Source organism: Tenrec ecaudatus, chromosome X, assembly GCF_050624435.1.
Source record: "Tenrec ecaudatus isolate mTenEca1 chromosome X, mTenEca1.hap1, whole genome shotgun sequence".
NCBI classification, from domain to species: Eukaryota; Metazoa; Chordata; class Mammalia; order Afrosoricida; family Tenrecidae; genus Tenrec; species Tenrec ecaudatus.
In genome coordinates this window covers 137,154,140-137,178,307 of record NC_134548.1, presented here as the reverse complement: position 1 = coordinate 137,178,307, position 24,168 = coordinate 137,154,140, and the positions used below count along the sequence as shown (strand labels likewise).

General features: G+C 41.7%; 1 protein-coding gene across 3 annotated transcripts in view; it reads left to right on the top strand.

Moving 5' to 3' along the window:
- Window positions 1-24,168, top strand: part of TENM1 (teneurin transmembrane protein 1) — a 697,668-nt gene that overhangs the window by 389,318 nt on the left and 284,182 nt on the right. For all 3 annotated transcript variants that reach the window (XM_075538255.1, XM_075538256.1, XM_075538254.1), the window contains exons 9-11: window positions 828-929; window positions 2,258-2,452; window positions 6,115-6,315. In XM_075538255.1, coding sequence (XP_075394370.1) covers window positions 828-929; window positions 2,258-2,452; window positions 6,115-6,315 — 498 coding nt within the window. The remainder of the gene's footprint in view (window positions 1-827; window positions 930-2,257; window positions 2,453-6,114; window positions 6,316-24,168) is intronic.

Below are 24,168 nucleotides of genomic sequence, written 5' to 3'. Positions count from 1 at the left end.
ATTCACAAACCAATTTAATGCCATTTTCATAGTGTGATATTGTTAGAACTCTATCCCATGTCAGTCAAGATACTTACCACAAGATTTATCGAACTTCTGTTGCACTGCACATCTTTATGTCACCAGAACTACCTATGGGCACGTTCAAAACCTTCCCAATCCCCCTGAAACCTATTCTTCTCTAAGAATGGTCTGAAAGGAAATTAGTGGCAGAGCATTTACAGTCAAGAGAGCATTTCTCAACAAAATACTTAGGTTCTAATGCTTTTAGTGGTGGTGAATTTAATATGAACACTTACTTTAAAAGCCTTCCATTGTCACTTATTAATGAAAATGAAATAGTGATTATCATATTTAAGCTGTCAAGGTAGTCGATTAACTATTCCAAGTTGCTGGAGAAGAAACTTTATTTGCTACAACCCAAATTTGAAAAATAAATAGTAGACTTAGTTTTCTGGGATGAATCTTTAAGCCTGTGTGCTTTCAAAAGAAGTCCTATAATCCTAGTACATTTTTAGCTTTATCAGGCATGTCTCATAAGAATACAATTCATCTAGACCTTTTATGCACTTTAAGAGATGAGGTCGGTTCTTAGTTCCACTCTTGAATAGCCATGTCAGCAAAAGCAGGACGCATTTAATAATTTGGGGCTTTGGGTGACATCTTACGGAAGCTTTTGGAATCTGATTTTACGCAGTAAATGCTCCAGAGACAGAAGAGGGCATGGTTGCCATAGTCTCTGAATTCCTGCAACTTAAAAAAAAAGTTTGACTCTAAAGCTTGGAGGTTTGCTCATGCCCCCCCCCTTCTTTTTCTCTGTTGAATAGAAATCATGGATGACTGTTCAACCAATTGCAATGGAAACGGAGAATGTATCTCAGGGCATTGTCATTGCTTCCCAGGATTCCTTGGGCCTGACTGCGCAAGAGGTAATGTGGCTCTGTCATTCCAAGTGGCTTCAGGAAATAGATGTCCTCTGGGGACTCACATGGTATTAGCAGCAGCAATGGCAGCAAAACTCCCTGCTGTCACCCCAAAGTTTAGGCCTTCTCCTAAACCCTTTGTGTGTCATCATTTAATATGAGGTAGTTCTCCTCGGAGGGGAACTTCCAAAAGTTCATGGGGAAAACATGCCATTATTCTATGCCATTTGTCCATGAACTTTCTGGAGCCCTCTCATATTATCTCAGCCTTCTGGGCCAGGAAACCCCTTCAGAGGGGTTAAGTAACTCCACCCACCCACCTAGGATGGCTTCACATCTCATGTTTGCACCTAGATTGTCTGACTTGGCCACTACGTAATACTTCAAGTTCCTTCGTACATGGATTGTTAATGGGCTTATGCTCAAAGTAGGAGAAATCGGGGACTTTTTATCAGTGGAAACTGGACGGGGCAGGTGTTCACCAAAAGGGCAAGTCACCTAGGAAGTTGAGACTGAGAAGCAGGCTCTTAATTTTGCCAACTTTACTGTTCCCTAGTTTGATCCTAGACCAGCCCCTAGTTTGCTTCTTGAAGAGCTCTCCGTAAATTACACTGTGTCTTCCCCAGAGTGTTACATTCATGATGCCTCTCTCTTAATACTTGAACCTCATGCTTCTCAGCCGCTCCATGTTTTGTTTAGAGACAATTACAATGAATTCCCCAGGATTTTCCAGGTTCCCAGAACCATGATTTATCTTGGAGGAAGGTGAGTGGCAGAAAGGAAGCAAGTTTCTGATTAAAAAAATTAGTAAGTGCAACAATACAGAGTAAGTCTTCTAATGAGGGCCTGAGCGCCGTGCTACAGGAAACAGCGTCTCCATAGCAGAAACCTGTTTTCAAGCAGTATAACAATAACGTTGTATAATATAAATAATTACCCATGTTAATTTGTTTTGAAAAGTTCACACATTGCTTCCTCGGAGTAATGTGCATCGACTTAAGGAAGAAAACCCCTCAGATGGAAAATTCTTAGCTTCGGCTCATCGTTGTCATAATGGCAATGACTGTTTAAGTGTATAGTGGGATGACAAGCTAATACTTGAAGTCATTTCTCCACTTCGAGGATATTTTTATCATTTATCTTTACCCCGCTCCCATAAGAGGAGAATAGCTATGCTTGTAATCACAAACACGTTCCTATTTAATAAAGGATAAGCCCAGAATAGTACAGGATTTTTTTGGCCTGGAATACTAGACAAGGATCAATAGAGAATTGCTCTTTGGAGAGTTTGAAAGCATTATGAGAACATTACAAGTTCATTTGCCAACCTTCAGATTCGTGCCCTGTGCTGTGTGGTGGGAATGGAGAATACGAGAAAGGACACTGTGTCTGCCGGAATGGCTGGAAGGGGCCCGAGTGCGACGTCCCAGAAGAGCAATGCATTGACCCAACATGCTTTGGCCACGGCACCTGCATCATGGGAGTCTGTATCTGTGTGCCAGGATACAAAGGAGAAATATGCGAAGAAGGTCAGCGCTCCATTTTAATCTGTTGCTTTAGGCCTTTCTCTCGCTCAATTGTCCAAGATGTCATTCATCCCATGCTTCTAGTAGAAATGCAAGTGATCTTTGTAAACCATAAACGCTCAACATCTCCTCAGCACTGCAGTGATTTGCAGTCGGGTGGAAGAGGAGTTGGCGGGGTAGGTGGCTAAGGGAACCTCAAGTCTCATCTGACAGTCGCTAACATACATGCACCTGCACCCGTGATACTTGCTGCACCAATGAGAAGTGGCATTCCCTGCCTTCATTCCTGACACTGTTTTAGAATTGGCAAAAATCCATATGGATGATTTTAGATGTTAATTCACACACTTGCATTATTAGATAGTGCATTACGCTACATCTCCAAAGCACATAATGTAAAATATAATATATGCACATTTGGAGTTGCTTTGTGAACATTTTCTTTGGGAGTGATTTGTGAGGACCATTCTTATTATTGCTTTCTGTTAGTTAATTTTACATACCTCATGCTGAAACTTGACCCCCGTGTCTCAGGAAGCAGACTCATCATTAATTTGTTTCAAGACAATGCCTTGATATTAAAACTCACCCCAAAGGAGGCTTTTTCCCCTGCCGCCCCCCCATAAAAAAATAAAACAAGAACAAGGCCCATATTTTGAAACGTTAATAGTTTTATCATTTAAAGAGACACAATGGAAAATAAGTTTACTTGTAATCAGACATTTTCACGCCACATTTCTCAAACAAGACTTATTTCTGAAATAATATTAAACCATCATCATGGGAGCTACTCTCATCACCACTGTTGTTCAGGAAAGAGGCTGCTGAAAATGCACTATAATTGCTTTTTAAAGATGGCTCATTAAGACTATTACACAGCATTCTAAAGGGTTTAATCTCATTCCACTCCGTGAACAAGCAATGTTTCAACTTTCCTTCTCCCTTCAGCAGTAGGAGAATTTGGGTTGTGACCATGACACTGAAGGTCCTGGGCTATTTGGCGAATAGGTTTTGTGGTGCTCCAACGGCAATCACCACACTTAAGTCGTCCATTCAGGTGCTGTAAAATGGGCACATGCACGGTGGCCAATCCAGCACCCACAATCCACCATGGAAACCATGTAACCTGATTAATTTAGAACCTTCTCATTTAGGTTTTGTGAGGAGTTGGAACGTAGAACGCTTACATTTTGCCTTCTTGGGCTTCACGAAAGAATTTTCGAGACAAGCTAAGATCACAAGGAAGAAAGGCACACCAAATACAATAGAAAGAAAGCACAATCGAAAAAGCAGTGGACCTATTGATGGATTTTGTTCGAGTCTTTCTGTTGGAATGGAACTTACTTGCCCAAGTTTAACAATGGAGAAGGGCCATATTAAAAAAAACTCTTTCTTGAACCACTAGAGACTCTGGTAGCTGAGGGCACATCTTCCCTCATTGCTGCAATCAATGGGAGCCAAGTAACAGCAGTTCCTTTTAAACGGGACACTTTCCCTCAGGTGACTTCCAACATATGCTATTTTCTTATGCCATTGCAGGCATTTATGCGAGCTGCCTGGCAACTTTAGACATTTGACTTTGAGAATTGTTTTGTTTTTCTTAGTTTACCCCTTCATTGAAACGGATTCCTTAATAAAGTAAGGTCTCTTCAATTAGATGTTGTGTTTTTGTATGAAAATGATTACTGGAGCTTAGCACAGCAAATGGCCTCCTTAAAAAATTATTCCCTTCTGACTTTTCCTCTCCCTCAAATAATGACTCAAATTAGCTGAACCACTAGTATGTGCTTGCTGATTCAACAAAACTTGAACCAAAACCATTGCTGTCAAGCCAAGTCCAAATCAGAGCAAACTTATAGGACAGAGTACAATCTGCCCATAAGGTTTCCAAGCCTGTAATCTGTATGAAAGTATACATCCACATTTTTTTCTGGTAGAGCTGCTGGTGGGTTCAAACTGTCGACCTTTCAGTTAGCAGCCTAGTTCATAACCACTGACAACTCTACCAGAGATCCTATTTGCTGTTTATGTCATGTTTGAAAGCATGCTACTAATCAACCTGAGATCGTCAGCTAAGTACAATGGCAATGATATTAATTATTATAGTGTTCAATGAGACTCACTCTGTTCCATGCCCACAGCCAAACCCTAAAACTAGACAAGTGTGTATATACAAAAAGGCGTATCCACCCCGTTTCTGTCGCTGGAGAAGTAATTCAAAACACACTTTCTCAGTATAGTGAGTTATTTAGTCTTAACATATTTGTTTAGGAAGGCTGTTGGTAGGAGCCATCGAGTTGACAGAAACTCACAATGCCTCCATGTGACAAGCTAGAGGTGTCCCATTGGTTGTGGGTGTCTTTCATACTCAGAAGAGCCTGTCACTAGATGTTTCTCCTATGAAGCTGCTAGTGGGGTTGTTAGCCAATTACTTAACCATTTCCCCAGCAGGACCCCTTTATGGGTAGAATAGAAATTCAGAAATCAACCTTTCCATTTCTCATGGAATGTTCACTCTGTTCAAAGCTCAAAGCAATGTTTTCCCAACGCAGCCATACCTAGTTTATATATGTTAGAACGTGTCCAAAATTGTCCAGACTCTCACAGTCAGAGACAAGTGGAATGTGGCTCTGCAATACTCTGCAGGCATCCGCAAACTACAGCCCATGGGCCCCATGCGGCCCGCCGAGGACATTTATCCCACCCACCGGGTGTTTTTGCCCCATTTGTTATTTACTTCAAAATAATATATGTGCAGTGTGCATAGGAATTTGTTCGTAGTTTGTTTTTTGTTTTTAACTAAAATCCAGCCCTCCAACAGGCTTGAGGGACAGTGAACTATCTCCCTATTTAAAATGTTTGAAGACCTCTTAGAGTCTAAGACATAAAAGTTATGTCCCAGGGTCATCCTCAAAGGAGAAGCCAGGAAGAAAAGAACCTTACTTTAAGGGTTTAAATGTTGCCTTTCAGTGCTTCTCCGGATATAAACAAGAAGTTACAATAAATAGATTGAAATTTTATGAATTCATGAAACTGCAACCACTTCAATAATCCAAACGACTCTGTCTCTTCTCTCTCTCTCTCTCTCTCTCTCTCTCTCTCTCTCTCTCTCTCTCTCTCTCTCTACACACACACACACACACACACACACACACACACACACACACACACATACCCTCTCTCCTCTTTCTCCCCTCAAGTAAAAATCTTTTCAAGGAGCTATGATTCTAATTTCAGGATGGATAAAGAATGACTTAACAAAAATCCTTAAGGTGTGTGTGTGTGTGTGTGTGTGTGTGTGTGTCCATGGGCAAGTGTGTTTCAAAGCCCAGGACTTTCTACTGAAGACCCGCACTGCTGCCTGCCCTCATTTCTGCACAGGTACTGCAACGTTTTTTACAGTTTCACACAGCACATGTGTGGTCTCCTTCATCTTCTAAATTTAGGTTGCCACCTTTATGATACCCCACCATATTTCTAAGTATTAATAATCTTCTGGTTTGAATATAAGGTTTGCGCGAGTCATTTCATTGCCCAATTAAAGCACCATTGGTGGTATGGCATGAGGAAAGTAATGTATCTTCATTTCATGATCTTCGGGTATGTTGGCCATAGCTATTCTCTTTAACCTTCCACTCCCTCTCTCCCTCTTCTTGGACCTTCAGAGGACTGCTTGGACCCAATGTGTTCCAGCCATGGCATCTGTGTGAAAGGAGAATGTCACTGTTCCACTGGCTGGGGAGGAGTCAACTGTGAAACACCACTTCCTATATGTCAAGAACAGTGCTCAGGACACGGGACTTTTCTTCTGGACACTGGAGTGTGCAGCTGCGACCCCAAGTGGACAGGATCTGACTGCTCCACAGGTACAATGGCGACATCTTGTCCTCCTTCCCTTCCCCATTCCCAAGTTTTAATTGGTCCTTCCCTTCACGTGATGCTTCTTGGGGTGTGATCTACGTGCCTTTCAATGACCATAAGGAGTTTCCGGGTATTTTAGAGTCGGTTCTTATACTGTGTTGGCATTTATAAATTTAATCTTTCACTGTCACAGGTCTGTACTCAAAGCTCTGTCCTCATTCTCTCTTCCAGTGCAGTTGTTTTATCCATTCCCATGTGCCCCCCTCTCTGTTCTATGCAGATTCTTTTAAGTGTGTATCGCTCACAGACCCCGGTAGCCCCCCAATTCCCATCATCAGCCAGCTATCTCCATGGGGAGTCTCATCACCCCAACCATCACTGAGCATCTTAGCCCAGGAATGCTAGTCCTTTTTATATAGTCCCTCAATTACTGTTCCCAGAACGCTATTTTCTTTATCCCATTTCCTTAGCCTGAAACACGTGTAGAGTTCTTATTCTCTCTAGAGACACATCCTGTTTCTTAGTCTTTTATGAAAAGCCCATCACAAACTATTCAACACCTCGATCCCCAGCTTTACCCTCCACTTACACTCCCTCCGCAAATCCTTCCTTCCACCAAAGTAATCAGCGTGCTCACTTCACCCTTCAATACATCAGCTTTACACTCTTGTCTCCATGCCCGTCCCGCAGTGTGGAATGGTTTTGCCTTCCCGCCTGTGAAAATTCAACCCATACTCCGCGACCAAGTATAATTTTACCATCAGTTTTTTCTTGACCCCATTGTCAGAGACCCTCTGAAATCCTACTGTGCTCATCGCTAGTACTACAAAGTCCTGTGGGGTGTAGCTGTTTCTGTATCTGACTTGTTTCTTTGATTGAGTGATAAGCATCAGAAACAACAGGGCGTTTATACTCATTTTTTAACTCTGAGACAAGGTGCTCTTGAATGGTAACTCCTACAAGTGGAATTCATAAAGGGTAAATGGGTGGCATAGATGGTTAAGCATTCAAATACTAATTGAAAAGTTGCCCAGAGGGCCTCAGAAGAAAAGCCTGAGACTCTTCCTCCCCAAAGGTCACAACCTTGAAAACCCTAGGCCGGGTTGTCTAGAGAAACAAATTCAAAATCATGCATATCTATATTAAAAAAGAGCTTTTCATCAAGAAGAAATTATATATTAAGAAGGCAGCTCAACTCGAGTCCATAATTCTCATACTAGTCCATAGTCCCTTTTCAGACGGACATAGCCACAAGCTGGGGACGCAGAATGGTGAACCAGAAAGCAGAAGATCACAAGCCATTGGGTGGAGGGTCATGTGGATCCAAAGGTCAGTGGAAGCATAGCAGGGTGCTGGCAGCTCTCAGGGTCAGCTGACCCACAAAGGGCCACCCTTGGAAGCAGACATGGAATCCCTCTGGAGTCCTAGTGAAGAGTAAGGAGAAGTGATAGAAAATGAAACTATTCCCAGAGTCCCTCACTATTATACAAAAGGCCACAGCCCGAAGGAGGTGTCATAAAGCAACCACTGATTGATAGGCTTGACTCCACCCCTAGTCAGGAGTGTCTGGTCGACATAATCCCTATCTACGAGATAGCATAGTTCTAGTCTGACACACATGGACTTGCTGTACATTAGAATCAACTAGCAGAAACTGGTTGGGGTTTTGTTTTATTTAACCCTTTCGTGGACTCTCCCTCTGACTTTTGCTGAGAATGCCCAATTCATACCAGTAGCAAAATTACAGTTATGAAGTAGCAACGAAAACACTATTATGGTTGAGGGGTCACCACAACATGAGGAAGTGTCCTAAAGGGTCGTGGCAGTAGGAAGGTTGAGAACCACTGCTCTAGAGTAAGGAAAGAGACAAAGCCCTGTGGCAAAAGAGCTGGTTCTAACCTAGCACTTTGTGGTAAGAAAGTGTGTTGCCGTTCATGGAAATAGAATGAGAGAGAGGCTTGTATTTCATGATGTCTGAACGAACGTGGTCAAAAGGCTAAAGGCCATCCATGAATACCTAAAATACAAATCTTATTAATCATTCATTGATACAGCTAGCCAATATGGATGTCTGTCATACGCTTGGTACAGTGTTTGGTGCTGGGGATATAGTAGTGAACAAGGCGTGGTCCTTCTATGAATCGTGTTTGCAGTCTAGTGGGGAAGATACATCGATAAGGGCTACAAACCTGGGTATTATGAGAATGTATGGTAGAGACCTCACCTGATTGCTTTTCTTTATTAAACACCTTCCATTCATCTGTATGTTTCAACTTGATATTACAGGTGGTATTAACATCAGTATTATTATTATAGCATGAATGTAATAGCTATATGTATTACGTACTACTCTAGCTGTTATACATATGTTAATTCATTTAATCCTCATAACAACCCGATGAGGTAAGCACAATGAGTATGCGCATTTTACAAATGAGACTTCTAAGGCTAGATAACTTGCCTAAGGTTACTGAGTTAACAAATGTCCAAACAAGGACGTGGACCGCAATGTTCTAGTTTCACAGTCAATGCATTAAATAATGTCCTGTACTGGTCCGTACTATCCCATCATCTCACTCACCATTTATTGAAAAAGCATCATTGTTAGACTGTGTCCGAGGCCGTGTGCCAAAGAGTACAACGAAGGGCATGATCAGGTCAGGTTTGCATTATCAGGCAAGTCTGAACATTTGCCTTGACACCAGAAAAATGATTACATGTCTATCAGGTGGACAAGCTGGGGGAAGGGGTGGGCATTCCAGGTGGAAGGAGTAGCTTTCACAAAGAAATAGAGATGTCAATCTACAGGATACATTTGGTGACTTTCAAGTCATTGAGTGCAGCTGAAACCTTGGAGTGTAGAAGAAGATGCAATTGGAGAGGCAGGCAGGGGTCTGAACATGTAAAGTATTGTTTATGTCCCATAAGCAGGAGTCTGTAGTTCCTCTTAACACCATAGCAAGCCACGGAGTAATTTGAAATGAAATGCATTTTAGCTAGGCCACTCAGACAGCAACTGAGAGGACCAATTGGAGATGATGATCTAAGTGCTTGATCACCTGAGAAGTCTGGAGTTCAATGGTAATCAGGGACTGAACTCAAAGGGCGCTAGTGAGAGCGCTGAAGCGGTGGTTGACTGGAGAGGAGTTCCCACGGGAAATGGGAGAGCGAGGAAAACCGCGCCAGGGATGACTATTTTAGGTGGGTGGGTGAAAGGAAGTACCATAGGCCAATGGAGCTAAAGCAGACAGAAAAACACGTTTGAGGCAGAGTTCCAAGACAGGATGAACTCAGCTGCAGATGTGCTGGGTTAAAGGTGTCTGCAGATGATCCCAGTGGATATGTGTGGAGAGGAGTCGATAATCATGATCATGGAGATTCCTGAATGGAAGATACATATTTGGAACACAGTACAGACTGCAGTAATGCATGTGATCATCCAGAAAGCATGGGGAAAGTGACAGCCAGAAAGTTTAACCCCTTGAAAAAACCAACATTGACCTTTACAGGCTTCTTGACATTGAGTCAATGACTCACCTCTTTATATATGGCTTACAAAATATTCCTTGATTGAAGGGTGCACATGTCTGAGAGGACTGCTTCCTCCAGCCATGCACATCCATCCCCCCTGTGCCCTCACAGGTAACTCAGAATTGGATAATGTTCCCCATCAGTTACACACCTTCAATTATTTGTATTTCCAGTGCAGTGATCTTACATTCAGAATACTGAAAGGTGCCCTTCCCTCTTTTCGCCCTGCCTCCTCACACAAGGCATGCCCCTGACCCAGAAGGGGAGGCATGACTAATCTTAACATACCTCTAACATCCTCCCTTCTTCCCAATTGAGCAAATGAGGCAGCTTAATCCCACCTCACCATCTCTCATCCCAAGCCAAGCATACCCATCCAAACCAATCAGATAATGAGGAAAAAATGGGAATCTCATAGACTGTCAGACTGGAGGTGGTATTAGAGACACTCTAGTTCAACTGTTCATGAACTGTGGTGGCCTTGGCATCCCAGGGCACTCTAACACATGGTGGTCTAACCACTCCTTGAGTCCCTAACTAGGCCTCTGCCTGCCTTATTGACCCTCTACTCTGTCTCTGTCAACACAATATCTCTAGGTGCAGAGACAAATCTAACCAAAGATATAAAATATTTTGCACTCTGGGCTAAAAAGGAGACCAAAGAGAACTATGTGCAAGAGGCATCTAATGTTGCCTGGAGACCTGAGAAGTGATCCCCAAAGATTTGGCAGATCATCAAGAGCCTATTTACCATGTCCACCCAATCCGACTGGATCCTCAGGGAAAGGGAACCCTGTTGAAAGGCTCCACAGAGGGAAGAGCCAAGGCCGTGTTTGCATTTTAGAAAGATAGCTCTGAGCGCTGTGTGGAGACTGCAGGCAAGACATGTCCGAAGGCAAGGAATTTCGGTGCAGATGGAGGCAAAAGAAAGATCCAAAGGAGGATGAGAAGTAGCCCTGGGTGGCTCTCTAGATGGACGAGGTGGAAGGAGTGGCCACTGCATCCATGCTTACCATTTGAGGAAACTGGATGAATGATCCCATGGACAATTGGGTGAGGCACTCTGTAGGACTCCTGAGGATAACAGAGGTTTCTATATGAGCAGGGCTTCCCTGTCTGCCTGTGAGACACAGGCAATAATCATGAACAAGAAATACACTCCTGTGAGTTTGGGGAAGATGAACCAACTGAGGGTCAGAGGTTAAATAAATAATGTGCCCAAGATCACCAGGCCTGCTGATTTTATTCCATAGCTAGTGTTCTGTGCAATCCACACCCCCACTTCACACCACTGACAACTCAAGGTGACATGAATCAGGGGACGACTTTAGGAAACGTTAGAGACGGTCCTAGGAGATGAAGGCTATCAAATACTCAGTACATGAATGAGAGCCTTTTGTCCATAGCAGCTGGACCCAAACAACATCCCTCCCCTCTGGGCCCAAGAGAAAGAACACTAGCAGTGGCTCCTGCTCACAGAAGCAAGATGATGAAGAGATAGGACCCCCAAACTCAGCGGTGCCTCAGGCACAAGTCTTCCTAAGAAAACTACTAAATGAAAAGAAAAAAAGGCAGGAAATGCCTTCCAAATCTCCAGTGTCATGGAAGCAATATTCTTTGTTAGATTCTTAAGCACCAGAACAGTTGATCCCACGGAGCACATTTCACTATTGAGAGGATCTCACTGCGCAGACTTTTGAGTGCACTCAGTACAGGAAGCAATATAACATCTGATTCATATAATGGATAGTGTCATTTCAAAGGTGGATATGCTCTTTTGCCATTGAGCATTTTCTTCCTCGAAGCACACGAAGCTTCTTGGCTGTGAGCATGTTAACTGCGCTGCTCTCACGCCAAGGGGGAGTACAGCAAATGGCGTACTGATGATTTCTATGTTTTTGTTGGGTGCATTAGGTATTGTTCGCAGCACTGAACTGATGCTTGCTATAGGATTCTTTGACCTCCATGTCTCACAGCACTTCACAAAGGTTAACTCATTAGTCTTTAAAAATACCGCAAGAGGAATACAATAGAAGCTCGTTATAACACGGTTTGGATTTGGATATAGCACAGGTCAAATCGTGTTCCCTTAAACCCTCACTCCCTGCAAGGAACACGCGGTCATACCTGTAGCTGCACTGAGGGCAATGACCTTAGCCTCCAAGTTCAGCCTGGTGAAACCTGTCTACTCTATTTGCTTTCTGTAAACTCTGGCTCCTCCTGGTCATAAAGACTTTGAGGAAGCAAAAAAAAAAAAAAAAAAAAAACCCAAACAAACAAACCAGAGTTCAGAGTTTTGAACCCCTCTCAATGAAATTCCCTCGGAGTCATAGCGGAATTTATAGAAGTTACACACTCACATAGACAGAAGGAGGACTCGCCCTTCTGCCACTCTCCAGCCCCCCCCCACCCGCACTACCCCCAACCCATCTTATCATACTGTGGCTTAGACCTGGATTAATCCATTAGAGAAAGAGAGCATTCATTAGGCCCTGTGGTGTTTCTGAACATACTACTTGCTGCTACAAAACAGAAAGCAAACAACGCACGCTCACTGTGGTATACCCCGTCCCAAGGAGGTTTGTTCTTACAAAAACAAACCTATAGATGCCAGAAGGCAATGGCTGTGATCGAGGAAGGTTTGTTTACAGGCTATCCTAGGACATCCTTGACCATCAGCGAGATGACTGTGTATGTGGGTGTGCACGTATTCACAGCACAATGACCTTGAATAAGTCACTTAACATCTTTGAGTCTCTGCTGCCTCGTTTGTCTCCTCTGCCTTTGAGTCTCTGCTGCCTCATTTGTGCTATGGTAGAAGAGCAGCCAAGTGGTCAATGAGGCTCCTTTGCACACTAAGACCTATGATACCTGATCCCATACATTGTTTTGTTGATATTTATTATGAATAGTTCATGTTTTCAGTCCATAACCTCCATTCACTCTTATTTGACACTGGTGAGAAAATGTTAATTCTAAATAGCTGTGTTTTCCTCATAAAGGCATCTTACACACTGATAGACCATTTTGTCTGAGAACTTACCTCTGTCTATGGTGACACACACACACACGTGGGCATATATATCTTCATTATAACAATGTCTCATTAAGTTGCTAAGTGTTCCCTAATGGATGGTGATATGCATCTACTAATAAAACAGATAATTAGAGAAGGAGGTTCTAAGGGGCTCATATAATTATTGTTGCTACGGAAACCTTCCTTGACTGTACAAGGGCCATATGTTTTTAAAACATTATTAGGTTTACCCTTTAGTGAAAATGCCAATATTCAAATGATTTTCACCTGACTCTTAGGCATTTATCACATATAATGCATCACATTTTCGAAATTTCCAGGAATTTAGTAGGCCGTTTAAAATGATTACTGTGTACACGCCGGGCCCCTTTTTTTCTGTCCACATAGTGACAGCATACTTCTATATGCCATTGGAGAGAGCAGTTTTGTTCAAATGGAACATGCAGTGTATGTTGTTGTGCTGTTATTAGGTCCCATGTACTTGTTCTGTGTAACAGAACAAAACACTGTGTGTTCCTGCATCAACCTCAGCAGTGTTCACGTTGAGCCCTTTATGTGAAGCTGCTTTGTCGAGGGTATTCCTATTTTCGATGACCCTCTAGTTTACTCCGTACAATGTAAGTTTCCACACATTAGGAAGACAGTTATTTAGCCACTCATCATACCATTCAAATATGTGCTAGCTAGAAATTAGCATCTACAGTAGAAAATAGATCATTTGTACAACCAGATTAGTAAACTGAGATTGAAGTTATTGTTCCCTATTCACAAACCTGACATTTCTTAGGAATGGTTGCTGACTTTCCAGAAGAAATCTTTCTATTACTTAGCAAACAATTTTCAAGGATCCCAATGGAACAAATATCCTGGACTTCCAAAAGCTTAAATATAGACAGCTAGTCACAGAAACGTGGTGGAGGTGTAAAAGTCATTTTAAAACTTATAATAATAAAAGGCATCTTTAATATGCTTATGACTATTATAGGAATCTATGAAGGCTAATTATCTTTAACTTGATTCCCAAAGTATGACATCCTGTTATCAAACTTATTTTTAAAAGATTTGTCTGCTCAGGGTAGATGAAAGGATAAGCCTTAAGGTGACACTGATTTGATTGCTTGAATAAAATAAAACTCTACTTGAAATGTCATCGCTTCACCAATATCACAATACTGTGGCCAAAACATTGTCACTAGAACCTTGAAGTCAGCAAATGACGTTCCTTGCTGGTACTAGGCATTAAATTCAAAAGCATTCTTAAGAGAATCACAATTTCAATTGTGTAAGGAAGAATCCACAGAAATATCCTTGGGAAGTAGACACTTGAATGAATGGACAAAAGCAAACATACATGCACACTAAAAGCACCACCACCACCCCCAAACCTGCTTAGTTATAATAATTTCCTAGCAACACATCTTACTTGGAGATGCTCTGTCACCTCCCAAGCCTGTTTTAAGAAATCTTGAGTGAAAATAGAAATGGAACCCCCACATACTCTCATCTTCAAACCTACCATAGCTTTTTAATAGCGAGTACATCTCATGCCCATGAGATGATATGTGTAGTGAGATGTTTTAACGAGCATCAAATATGAAATGCTTTCAAAAGGCATCTCATACTGTTCTTGTTCTGGAGCAATGAAAGACCATAGCTCACCTCCTGTGCCATCATTAAGTGGAAGGCAATGCAAAACTAGAGTTAAACTTTTGACAATTTGACAAGTTTGAACTAAGAGGTAAATACACAGCTGCCTCTCTGCAAATCTGAGCCAACCCACTGACTGCTCAAGCACATTTACGCCTTAAAATTGTTTTTCAAACCAGGGAAATGTATTTAAATAAGGGGCAATTGTAAGGCAAAATAACTGTAGCTAAGTCTGAGTGTGAGTAGGACTGTTTATTTATCTGGTTGGAAGACAGTATAATAATGCCCTTGGACAGACCACTAAGAACATCAAAAGCAAAGAGGCGAATTGTATGCTTCGGTATGAAATGCATTCCACACCTTACTCTTATTCTAAATTCCAAGTTTATTTGCTAGTTGACATTGTTCTCCGTGTGTATTTGGTTGCATGAAGGGAAACAAGATGTAAAACAAGGACGTGGACCCAAAATGTGCTCTTGACCCTGTCAGTGAGGTCCTGTGAACAAAGCGACTGGCTGGATCCCTACGTCTACAGTCCGTCCCCGTGGGTAGGAGGACAGAAAAGCTCTGTGTTAGAGATGGCTGAGCGGTTGCAAGACGCTAGGGTTCATTTGTGCCACCCTGTGGCCGCCCTGCGGGGAAGGAGCAAAAGAAATCCTCCCACTCCTCCATACCAAAGCAGATGGCTGCAGTACCCTATCCCTCTCCCCCAAAGAAGCGAACAGCTGTTTTTATTTTTCTTGGGATAAAAAATGTATTTTATTAATCTTATGGTTGACTTTTGACAAATGCTTTTTCTTCTCTACTATGAACGCAATTCTGACTCATAGGTGCCCTATGGAATGGAGTATAATTGGCCCACCCTGGTTCCCTAGGTTGAAGTTTTTGTTTGTTTGTTTTTTTCCAGTCATTTTATTGGGGGCTGATATAGCTCTTATGACAATAAATACACACATACATTGCATCAGGCAAATTTGTGCATTTGTTGCCATCATCATTTTCAAAACATCTTCTTTCTACTTGAGCCCTTTCTCCTTGAGCTTCTCATTTTCCCCTCCCTCCCCCACTCTCCTTCCCTCACAAACCCTTGATAATTTATAAATTGTTATTTTTTTTCATGTCTTACACCAACCGATATCTCCCTTCACTCACTGTTCGGTTGTCTGTCCGCCAGGGAGGGGGTTATAGGTTGATCATTGTGACCAGTGCCCTCTTTCTTCGCCCACCTTACCCTTCCCCTCCAGGTATTGCTACTCTCGTTGGTCATGAGGGATTTATCTGTACAGGATTCCCTGTGTTTCCAGCTCTTATCTGTACATGCTCTGGTCTAGCCAGATTTGTAATGTAGAATTGGGATCGAAATGGGCGTGGGGGAGAGAAGAGGAAACATTAAAAACTGGAGGAAAGTTGTATGTTTCTTCAGTGTTATACTGACTGGCTCATCTCTTCCTTGTGGCCCTTCTGTGAGGGGATGTCCAATTGTCTACAGATGGGCTTAGGATCTCCACTCCACGCTCTCACCCTCACCATTCACCTTGGGTATCATTTTGTTCTGGGTTCTGGAAGCCTGATAACCTGATCTCATTGACACCTCATGATCACACTGGCTGGTGTGCTTCTTCCCTGTGGGCTTTGCTGCTTCTCAGCTAGATGGCCGCTTGTTCGTCTTCTAGCCTTGAAGACCACAGACACGATGTCTTTTGATAACCGGGCTAGGTTGCAGTCTTCATGATTGCACATTGCATAGTCTTTCCTCCTGCAGCTCTGATGGTGTGCATTTTAACCATTGCATCACCAGAGCCATCTATACATACTCACTTCCCCATCCATTCTCTTAATTTTGTTGCGTGGCCATAATTTAGTGTCAAAATTTTGACCACCTCACATGCTTTGGGCATGTTATCAGGAGAGATCAGTCCCTAGAAAAGGGCATTGTGCTTGGTAGAGGGGCAGTGACAAAGAGGAAGACCCTTAATGAGATGAATTGGCACGCAATGCTTGCAACAATGTGCTCCAACATTGGAACCGTTGTGAAGATGGCATCGGACCAGGTAGCATTTGTTCTGTTGTCCGTAGCAAAACCAACGCAACAGCACCTAACTACAACAACATTAAAGTTCAATGATTCACAAAACAGGCAGTCGCTGGGGAGAAAGCCCAGTTTACATACAACCTGTAGTTTCAAACTAACTCCTGTAAAGCCTATTATATTAAAACTTTACGGTACAAAAAAAACGTTGCATCCTTGAAAACAGGTGCAGCTTTTTTTTTAACATGCTTCAAAACATTATTTTTATTACTGTGTACTCATGTTAAAAATATTGCAGTGTATCTGGGAATTTTTAAGAAGTGTTTTCATGTTTAAACAGGCACACTATATAGTATAGGAGGGTAAGCCAAAAAGTATTGCTACTAGCACTTTAGCTCATACATGCATACGTTTATTCCAAACTAAACATGTTTCCACATGTCTCTGGGATCAGTCAATAGCCACAGATGAGTTTTCCCACTAAACTACATGTCTTTGAATCGTTCACTTCCGTCATTTCAGCCGACTCAGATGATGGTGGAGAGCAGGATGGAAGGACCCTTTGGGTTCTCTGAGACTAACTATGGGGGCAGAGAGCCTCAGCATTCACCAGAGCAGTCAGTGGTGGTTTGTCTCTGCCAACCTTGTGGTTAACAGTGACCACTCAGCCAGCAGGGCTCTGCTTTGAGTCATTGGAAAACAGGGACTTTTCATGTCACGGCAAAAACAACAAAAACAACACAATTTGGAGCTGAGGGCCAATCATCAGATTTTTAACAAAACTCAAGTGGGAATCTTCTCGTCACTAAAGCTTTGTCACAAGTTTCCAGGAATGCTGCCCCACAGAAAACAACCATTTTTAGCTGGAGCAAGCATTTTAAAGAAGGCTGGGGAGACCTCAAAGATTAATTCATGGCTGAGAAGTAAGTTCAGAGAGCTATGTCTTATGAGATGCTGAAGAGGTAATCTTGATTTTCTCAAAGGACATATGATCATGGAAGCTTATTAGAAAAAAAGTTTTCAACAAATTGAAAACCTCATTAGTGAGAAAAGACCAGGAATTTGTTCCATCACGATATGCATCTACTCATTCGTCAAGGGTGGCAAGGGCAATCTTTCGAGAATTTTCTTTCAGAATATTCATCCCAACCACTTTATAGCCCTCATCTCGCTGCTCAGATTTCCTTTTGTTGCCAGAATTCAAAACACACTGAAAAGGAACATGATTTGGGTCCCTTGAGGTTGTCAAAACTGACATTTCGGTGTGGTGTAAATCCAGAGTACAGAGTTCTTCATGGAAAGCTTTAGAGAGAGGGAAACACTGTTTTCCAAAGTTACAGACCTAGGTGGAAGATATGTGGAGAAATAATAGGTTTATATTTTTTCAATTTTTGCTTAATGAAGGTTTCTATGATTGTGTCGCAATACTTTTTGATTTACCTTCATATACTTCAAAGTTGAGGTCAGTTGTAACACCCATACCTGGTTTTGCTTTCATGAAGATCACGTGAATTAGTTCTTATTTATCTGGTTGGAAACCTGCCAAGCCCCTTGATTCCAACCATACACATATTCTGATAGATCACAAAAACATTTCAGTCATCATCTCTTTGAATCTTGGTTTTCTACCATTCTTTATTATCTTCTTTAGACATCCGTTCAGATTGTCCCATGCTAGTCTCCATGTTTTGAATTTATTTTGCATATTTTTCATGTCTGTGTTTCTCTGTCTCATGTTAGGTGTAATTTTTCCATATCTATCCTCTATTCTAATTCTTTCTTCATCTGTGTTTATTATGACATTGTACCCTTCCATTAAAGGTTGAATTTCAGTTATTTTAAATTTCTAAAATTTTCATTCAGGATCTTTTTCAGCCTACATAGAGATTTTGGGTAATGTCTTGTTCCTTAATTCTATCTTGGTTACTTTCTTTTCTTTATACATATTAAACAGTGGTTTTATATGCTGACTCTGGTAAAGAGAGCTCTGAAGTTTTTGGTTGGTGTGCAGGGCTTGTTGTGCCTATTGACTTTTAACTCTGACTTTCTTGTCCTCTATATTATTATTTTTTTATTATGGGCAGCTCAAATATGTTTCAATTCTCTCTGTGACATGGGTGAAGAATGAATTCCTCTGGGGAAGATTTAGATTTGTTTCTGTCAGGAACTCATCTACACGGCAGACTAGGGAACACTTTCCATTAAAAATTTCAGGTTATAGCTTGGAAGACCACACACATGTTGGGTATTCAGGCCACATGGAACTTGGCGGTAGTGGTCATGATGTTTTAACACCCTCATAGCTTTAAGCCGTCTAAGACAGATACTTTTCTTCTTGCCTCTCGCTACAAGGCAGACTTTGTTCTAGGTTGGTAGATTACAGTATGGAATCCTGATCCGATGCAGGCTCTAGGTTGAGACGACAACATGTTCCCCGCTTGGACCTTCACCCAAACTCTCTAGCACTCACATTAGTAGATGCCCCCGAGTCCCAGCAAAGCTATGACTCTCCGTGTAATCTGACAACTCAACCACTGTGGCTATCAGTTCCTACACCTTCAAAAATGTATTTTTAAGCTAAATATATATTTCTAATTAACTTAGCAATTACTCTGCCCTCCCCACCCCCACTCAAACTGGAAGGGCAAAGAAAGTTGTTACATTCCAGTCTAATCAATACTATGAAATCTCTCAAAACCTAGAAAATCTCATTTTGATTCATTTAATAAGCATTAGAAGAACATTCTTAGAAGTATTCTTTAACCACTATTTCTGAAACCAAATCAGTCAAAGTCAGTGAGGTTAACAATGGGAGTCAAGAATGAATAGTTTCAAAAATCAAATCAAGCTTTCCACCTTTCTCTTCTAGGTTCATTCATTGTTTTAAAATGGAATTATGCATGTCAAGCAGTGAGAGTTAAGCTACTGGGATATTTGTTAGCCTTTAGCTCTACTTCCTTTTCCAAGCTTTTCCCTTTGTTTATTTCTTTGTTGACAGATTTATTGGTAAAACTAGGAATTTGGCACTAGATTCGACCTGACAGTGACCTAATTTGACGAATTCCTTTTATAATTGAGGGACTTAAGGCTCTGACAGGTTGTATCACTTATGTACAATCATACAAATATACACACATAGTTCATGTGAGAAATAAGTTCAACGATTCCTGGTTGCGCTCTTTTGTCCAATAAACTAGTCAGAGAGCCTTGTTCAAATGCATTAAATGTTTCCTTCCCCTTGTTATGCTTCTAGAAAATTGTTGTTGTTAGGTGCCATCAAGTGGATTCTGACTCATAGTGAACCGATGACCACTAAAAGGAAGCACTGCCTGGTCCTGAGCCATTCTCTGGAAAATCAGCATGCCGCGTATGGAGGGCAGGACCCAGGATCACATCCCTGAAAATTAAAAGACAAAATAACTCAGATTCTTGCTCTATGTGATGCTGACTCTTCCACTTGTCTTGTCAAAGGCGAGAATGGGCCTTGCGTCATAGGGCATTTGTAAGGGTTACATGAGAGAATTGAAGTGGAACACCTTGCACAGACCTTCTCACATTGTAGGCACAAAATGTTAATAAGAAATGGAAGCCATGCGATTTCAATTCCCCTTGTAAAAACACATTTTAAAGACCAATGTTATGCAAACACCAGACAATTTAGTGGCTGCCCCAAAGAAATTCATTTCCAGACACTGTGAAACTGAATATATTCAAAGGAGTATGAGAATTCTTTTTACTAACAAGTCATTACATTCTTTTGTCATTACATCCTGACCCAAAGGGAGTTGTGTCTTGTGCTTGTAGAATACTCCACTGGAACGTGGAGAAGAGATGATCTGATTTTTGTCCAACTTTACTTTTGGCCCTATTGTTCATCCTAAAACCACATTTCAGGAGCATTTATATTATGAAGGTGTCAGCCAGGAATAGGTTTCAGTGATGAGAAACACCTCTTTCAAGAATAAAAGGAGTGACATTCCCAAAAGATTTCTCTCCTGCCAAAGACATCTAGAAGCAGGCTGTGTAAAGCGTGTACGAAGGACATTTCTTCCAGCCCTGGACTCTACTGACCCTAGAATGGGGTCTTTATCTTCATATTACACAATGTATCCAGTGCTGCAGCCATCATCTCCTCATTCCAGGGAGTAAGGCGAACAAATTGGAGACAGTACAAAGGGTCTGCTCCCTCCTTTTTAAGGAGACTTCAATCCAGCTGCTGCTAGAAACATCCATTCATTATTATACGTCGATGACCAATAACTCAGGTACATGACCACACCTAGATAGAAAAGAAACTAAGACTATGCAATACAAAAGAAAAGCAATGGACTCTTCAGTTCTGAAAACCACGTGCACTGACAACTACCAGGGAACCCATTGCTAGTAAACATGTAATGAATGGACAGTGGTGGGGAAACTTGTTGAACAATGATTTAAAATAGATTTCCTAAGCACCTCTTTTTTCATGGTTTCATGAGCAGTGATGCAGAGGAAAAAAGGGCAGAAATCAGAGTCCACCCAATAGCGATTCACTTTCATCCTTTTATCCATGTATTAACAGGAGAGTGCAGGTGAGCTTCTCCCCCAGGGGAGCCAGATAGAGAGCCTACTATGCAAAAGCAAATTATAATTCCAAATAGGGAAAGTGTCCTGGTGTTTAAAACAAACAAAACCAAAGGCCGACTAGGGGTGTGAACTTAGGGGAGGGACCCACTGAGAGAGGGCTATCAGGAAAGTTCTTTGCATGTCATCTTGCTAGTTGGGGGTGCCAAATTAACTGTGCTTTGAGTCAGATTTCTTGTACCACCTAAAACCTATTTAGTCTCAAAAATTAGATCTATCGTTTGACATTGGTAATATCTACTTTAATAATACCTCAGTTAGACAAATAGTAATATGAATATTTATATGAGCCTATAGTCGAAATACCTATAAGTATGTCTAGATATTTCTAGATATTAATCTAATTAAGTATATGTATAATAAAAAGACCCTATACTGTCTAATATCTGCAGTAAGAAAACACAACTTGAAAATAAATTGAATGGATGTATTGTTCCCACATTTCTATTATGAAAGATAATGAAGTGTTATTTGTTAATATTCTCTTCAAAATCTGAAATGCCTTAAGGCAGCTTTCAAATGATGTTAGTGATTTTTTATCACAATGGTGATCACTAGCACTTAGATAATAGCCCATTACTCTGTGACAAGCAGTGTTTTAAAGACTTTAGATAACCTTACTCATCTAATACTCATACCAATCCAGTGTGGCAGGAAGTATTAGTATCCTCATATCGCAAATAAGAAAACCGAGGAAGAATGAGGTGGAATTACTTTCCCACGTCTGCACAATAACTTAGCAAAAGCATGGACTTGAACCTAGGCTGTTGGAATCAGTCGGGGTTGAAATCTTGGGTTTCTATCTGTCATACCATACCATTTCACTGTCCGAGTCAGACTAAGTTGGTAGATGCCATCCAGCTGGTTCTACCTCACAGCGACGCTGTAGATGAACATTGCCCAATCCTGTGCCATACTCACAATCATCCCTGCATTTGAGCTTATTGATGCAGCCCCGAGATGTTGCAGTAAAAATGGGATGGATGCAAAGGAAGAAGATGTAGCAAATGGGAGATGGCAAGATAAGGCCAAACCAGACAAGAGTTAGCACCCAGCAGACATACGGTATGGTGGCCCTCAAAGCCTCACAGTTGTAACTTCCAGCCAACACAGCATAACTGCTTCATGAACTTACCATTTCTGGATATGTGGGGTTACATAGCATATACTCCTAAAATAAATTTCACCTGTATCTGTTTTACTTTTTTACAAAAACCTTTTCACTTTGCTTTCCATGAGCAAATTGGTTTTCCATTCAACAATTCATATACATTATGCTTTCAGGACTTTGATTGTAACCCCTGACATGTAACAGCACTCTTTCCACCCCCCACCATGCCCATGTTCACCCCATCCATTCGTCCTTCTCTCCGATTCCCTCCTGCTTTCTGAGCATTTTCCTCGGGCGAATGCTGTCCCCTTTGATCTGATCGGATTGCTTGTTCTAAGGCAGGTCTCCTCAAATTAGGGCCCGCAGGCCACATGTGGCCTGCCAAGGACATTTATCTGGCCCGCAGGGTGTTTTTGCCCCGTTTTGTTTTTTTTACTTCATTAAGATATGTGCAGTGCGCATAGGAATTTGTTCATAGATTTTTTTTTAAACTATAGTCTGGCCCTCCAATGGGTCTGAGGGACAGTGAAGTGGCCCCTGTTTTAAAAGTTTGAGGACCCCTGTAAGGAATAGCTTCCCAAATTTATTTGGCCCACTACCAACTTAAAAAAAATTACTCAGCATACCCACGGCACTGAAACACTTTTGTACTAAAGCCTATAATTCAAGATAAAGTGGAGGTGCCTGCTGGGCAGCCCCCCCCATGATTTGTCCCAGTACCCCCCGGGGGGTCACATCACCCACTTTGGGAAACACTGGTCTAAGGCTTGCAATATAAGGCCCTAGACTGAGTGGAAGAACAATGTGGAAGAAAACCTCAAAATCATCAAACTGACGGGGCTTACTGGGAGGGAGTGGGGCACTTCAACAATCCAGGGAAGCTGCAAAAGGACAGAGCCTGGTGGGACCCCTGAGACTTTGACCCTAGGTCACCCTGCATGCGTGGAACTGAGCTTACCCCGGTGGCTCCACCTCCAACCAAACTTTTTCTTTTTTTTAATGTGGCCACAATAAATATTTAAATTTAGATGTATCTTATTATATTTTTATTGGACAATGATGCCTTAGTGTAGGGCAGCATTAAAATTACCCTGGAAAATATAACCAAATGTCTCCTCCGCATTAAACCACTTATCTTTAGATACCTAATTCTCAGAACAAGTTACCTTGTAGGATAGGATCACTGGCAATGCCAATCACATATGGGAAAGTCTATCAAAAATGACACTGCGTTTAATGAAATCGATGGGAAATTGGGTTGGCACATCTGGTGGGTTAAACCAATGACCTTGAGGTTAGCAACCCCACGTCTTTTCCACAGCACCACCAGGACATGAAAACCAATAGAGTTTCTAGGAGCACGTATGAGCCGGGTTTAAGGACAGCGTCATTGAGAATCAGTGGATTACCAATAGAGTTTGAAAACCTCAGCAAACATGCTTTGGAGCACTCAAGGGTTATAACAGTAGAGACATTTTTTTTTTAATTTTGGCATTGCTAAAAATATCTACCTTAAATTGAGTACTGAGCCCCAAACCCAAACCCAAACCCATGGCCATTGAGTCAATTTTGACTCATAGCAATGCTATATAATGTTTCCCAAACTGTCCATCTTGACGGCAGCCAACAATCTCATATTTCTCCCATGGGGTGGCTGTGGATCCAAATTGCTGACCTTTTGATCCATATCCCAATGGATAACTCACTATGTCACCAGGGCTCCTATGAGACAGAAACAGGAGAAGCTAATCTCGGTCAATAATCTTATATAGCAAGTAAAATTTATAATGCTAGCATGTTTCTTTTAATAAAACGCACTGTCTATGGGATAGGGCAGAACTACCCCTATCCATTTCTGAGACGGTGACACTTTAAGAGAG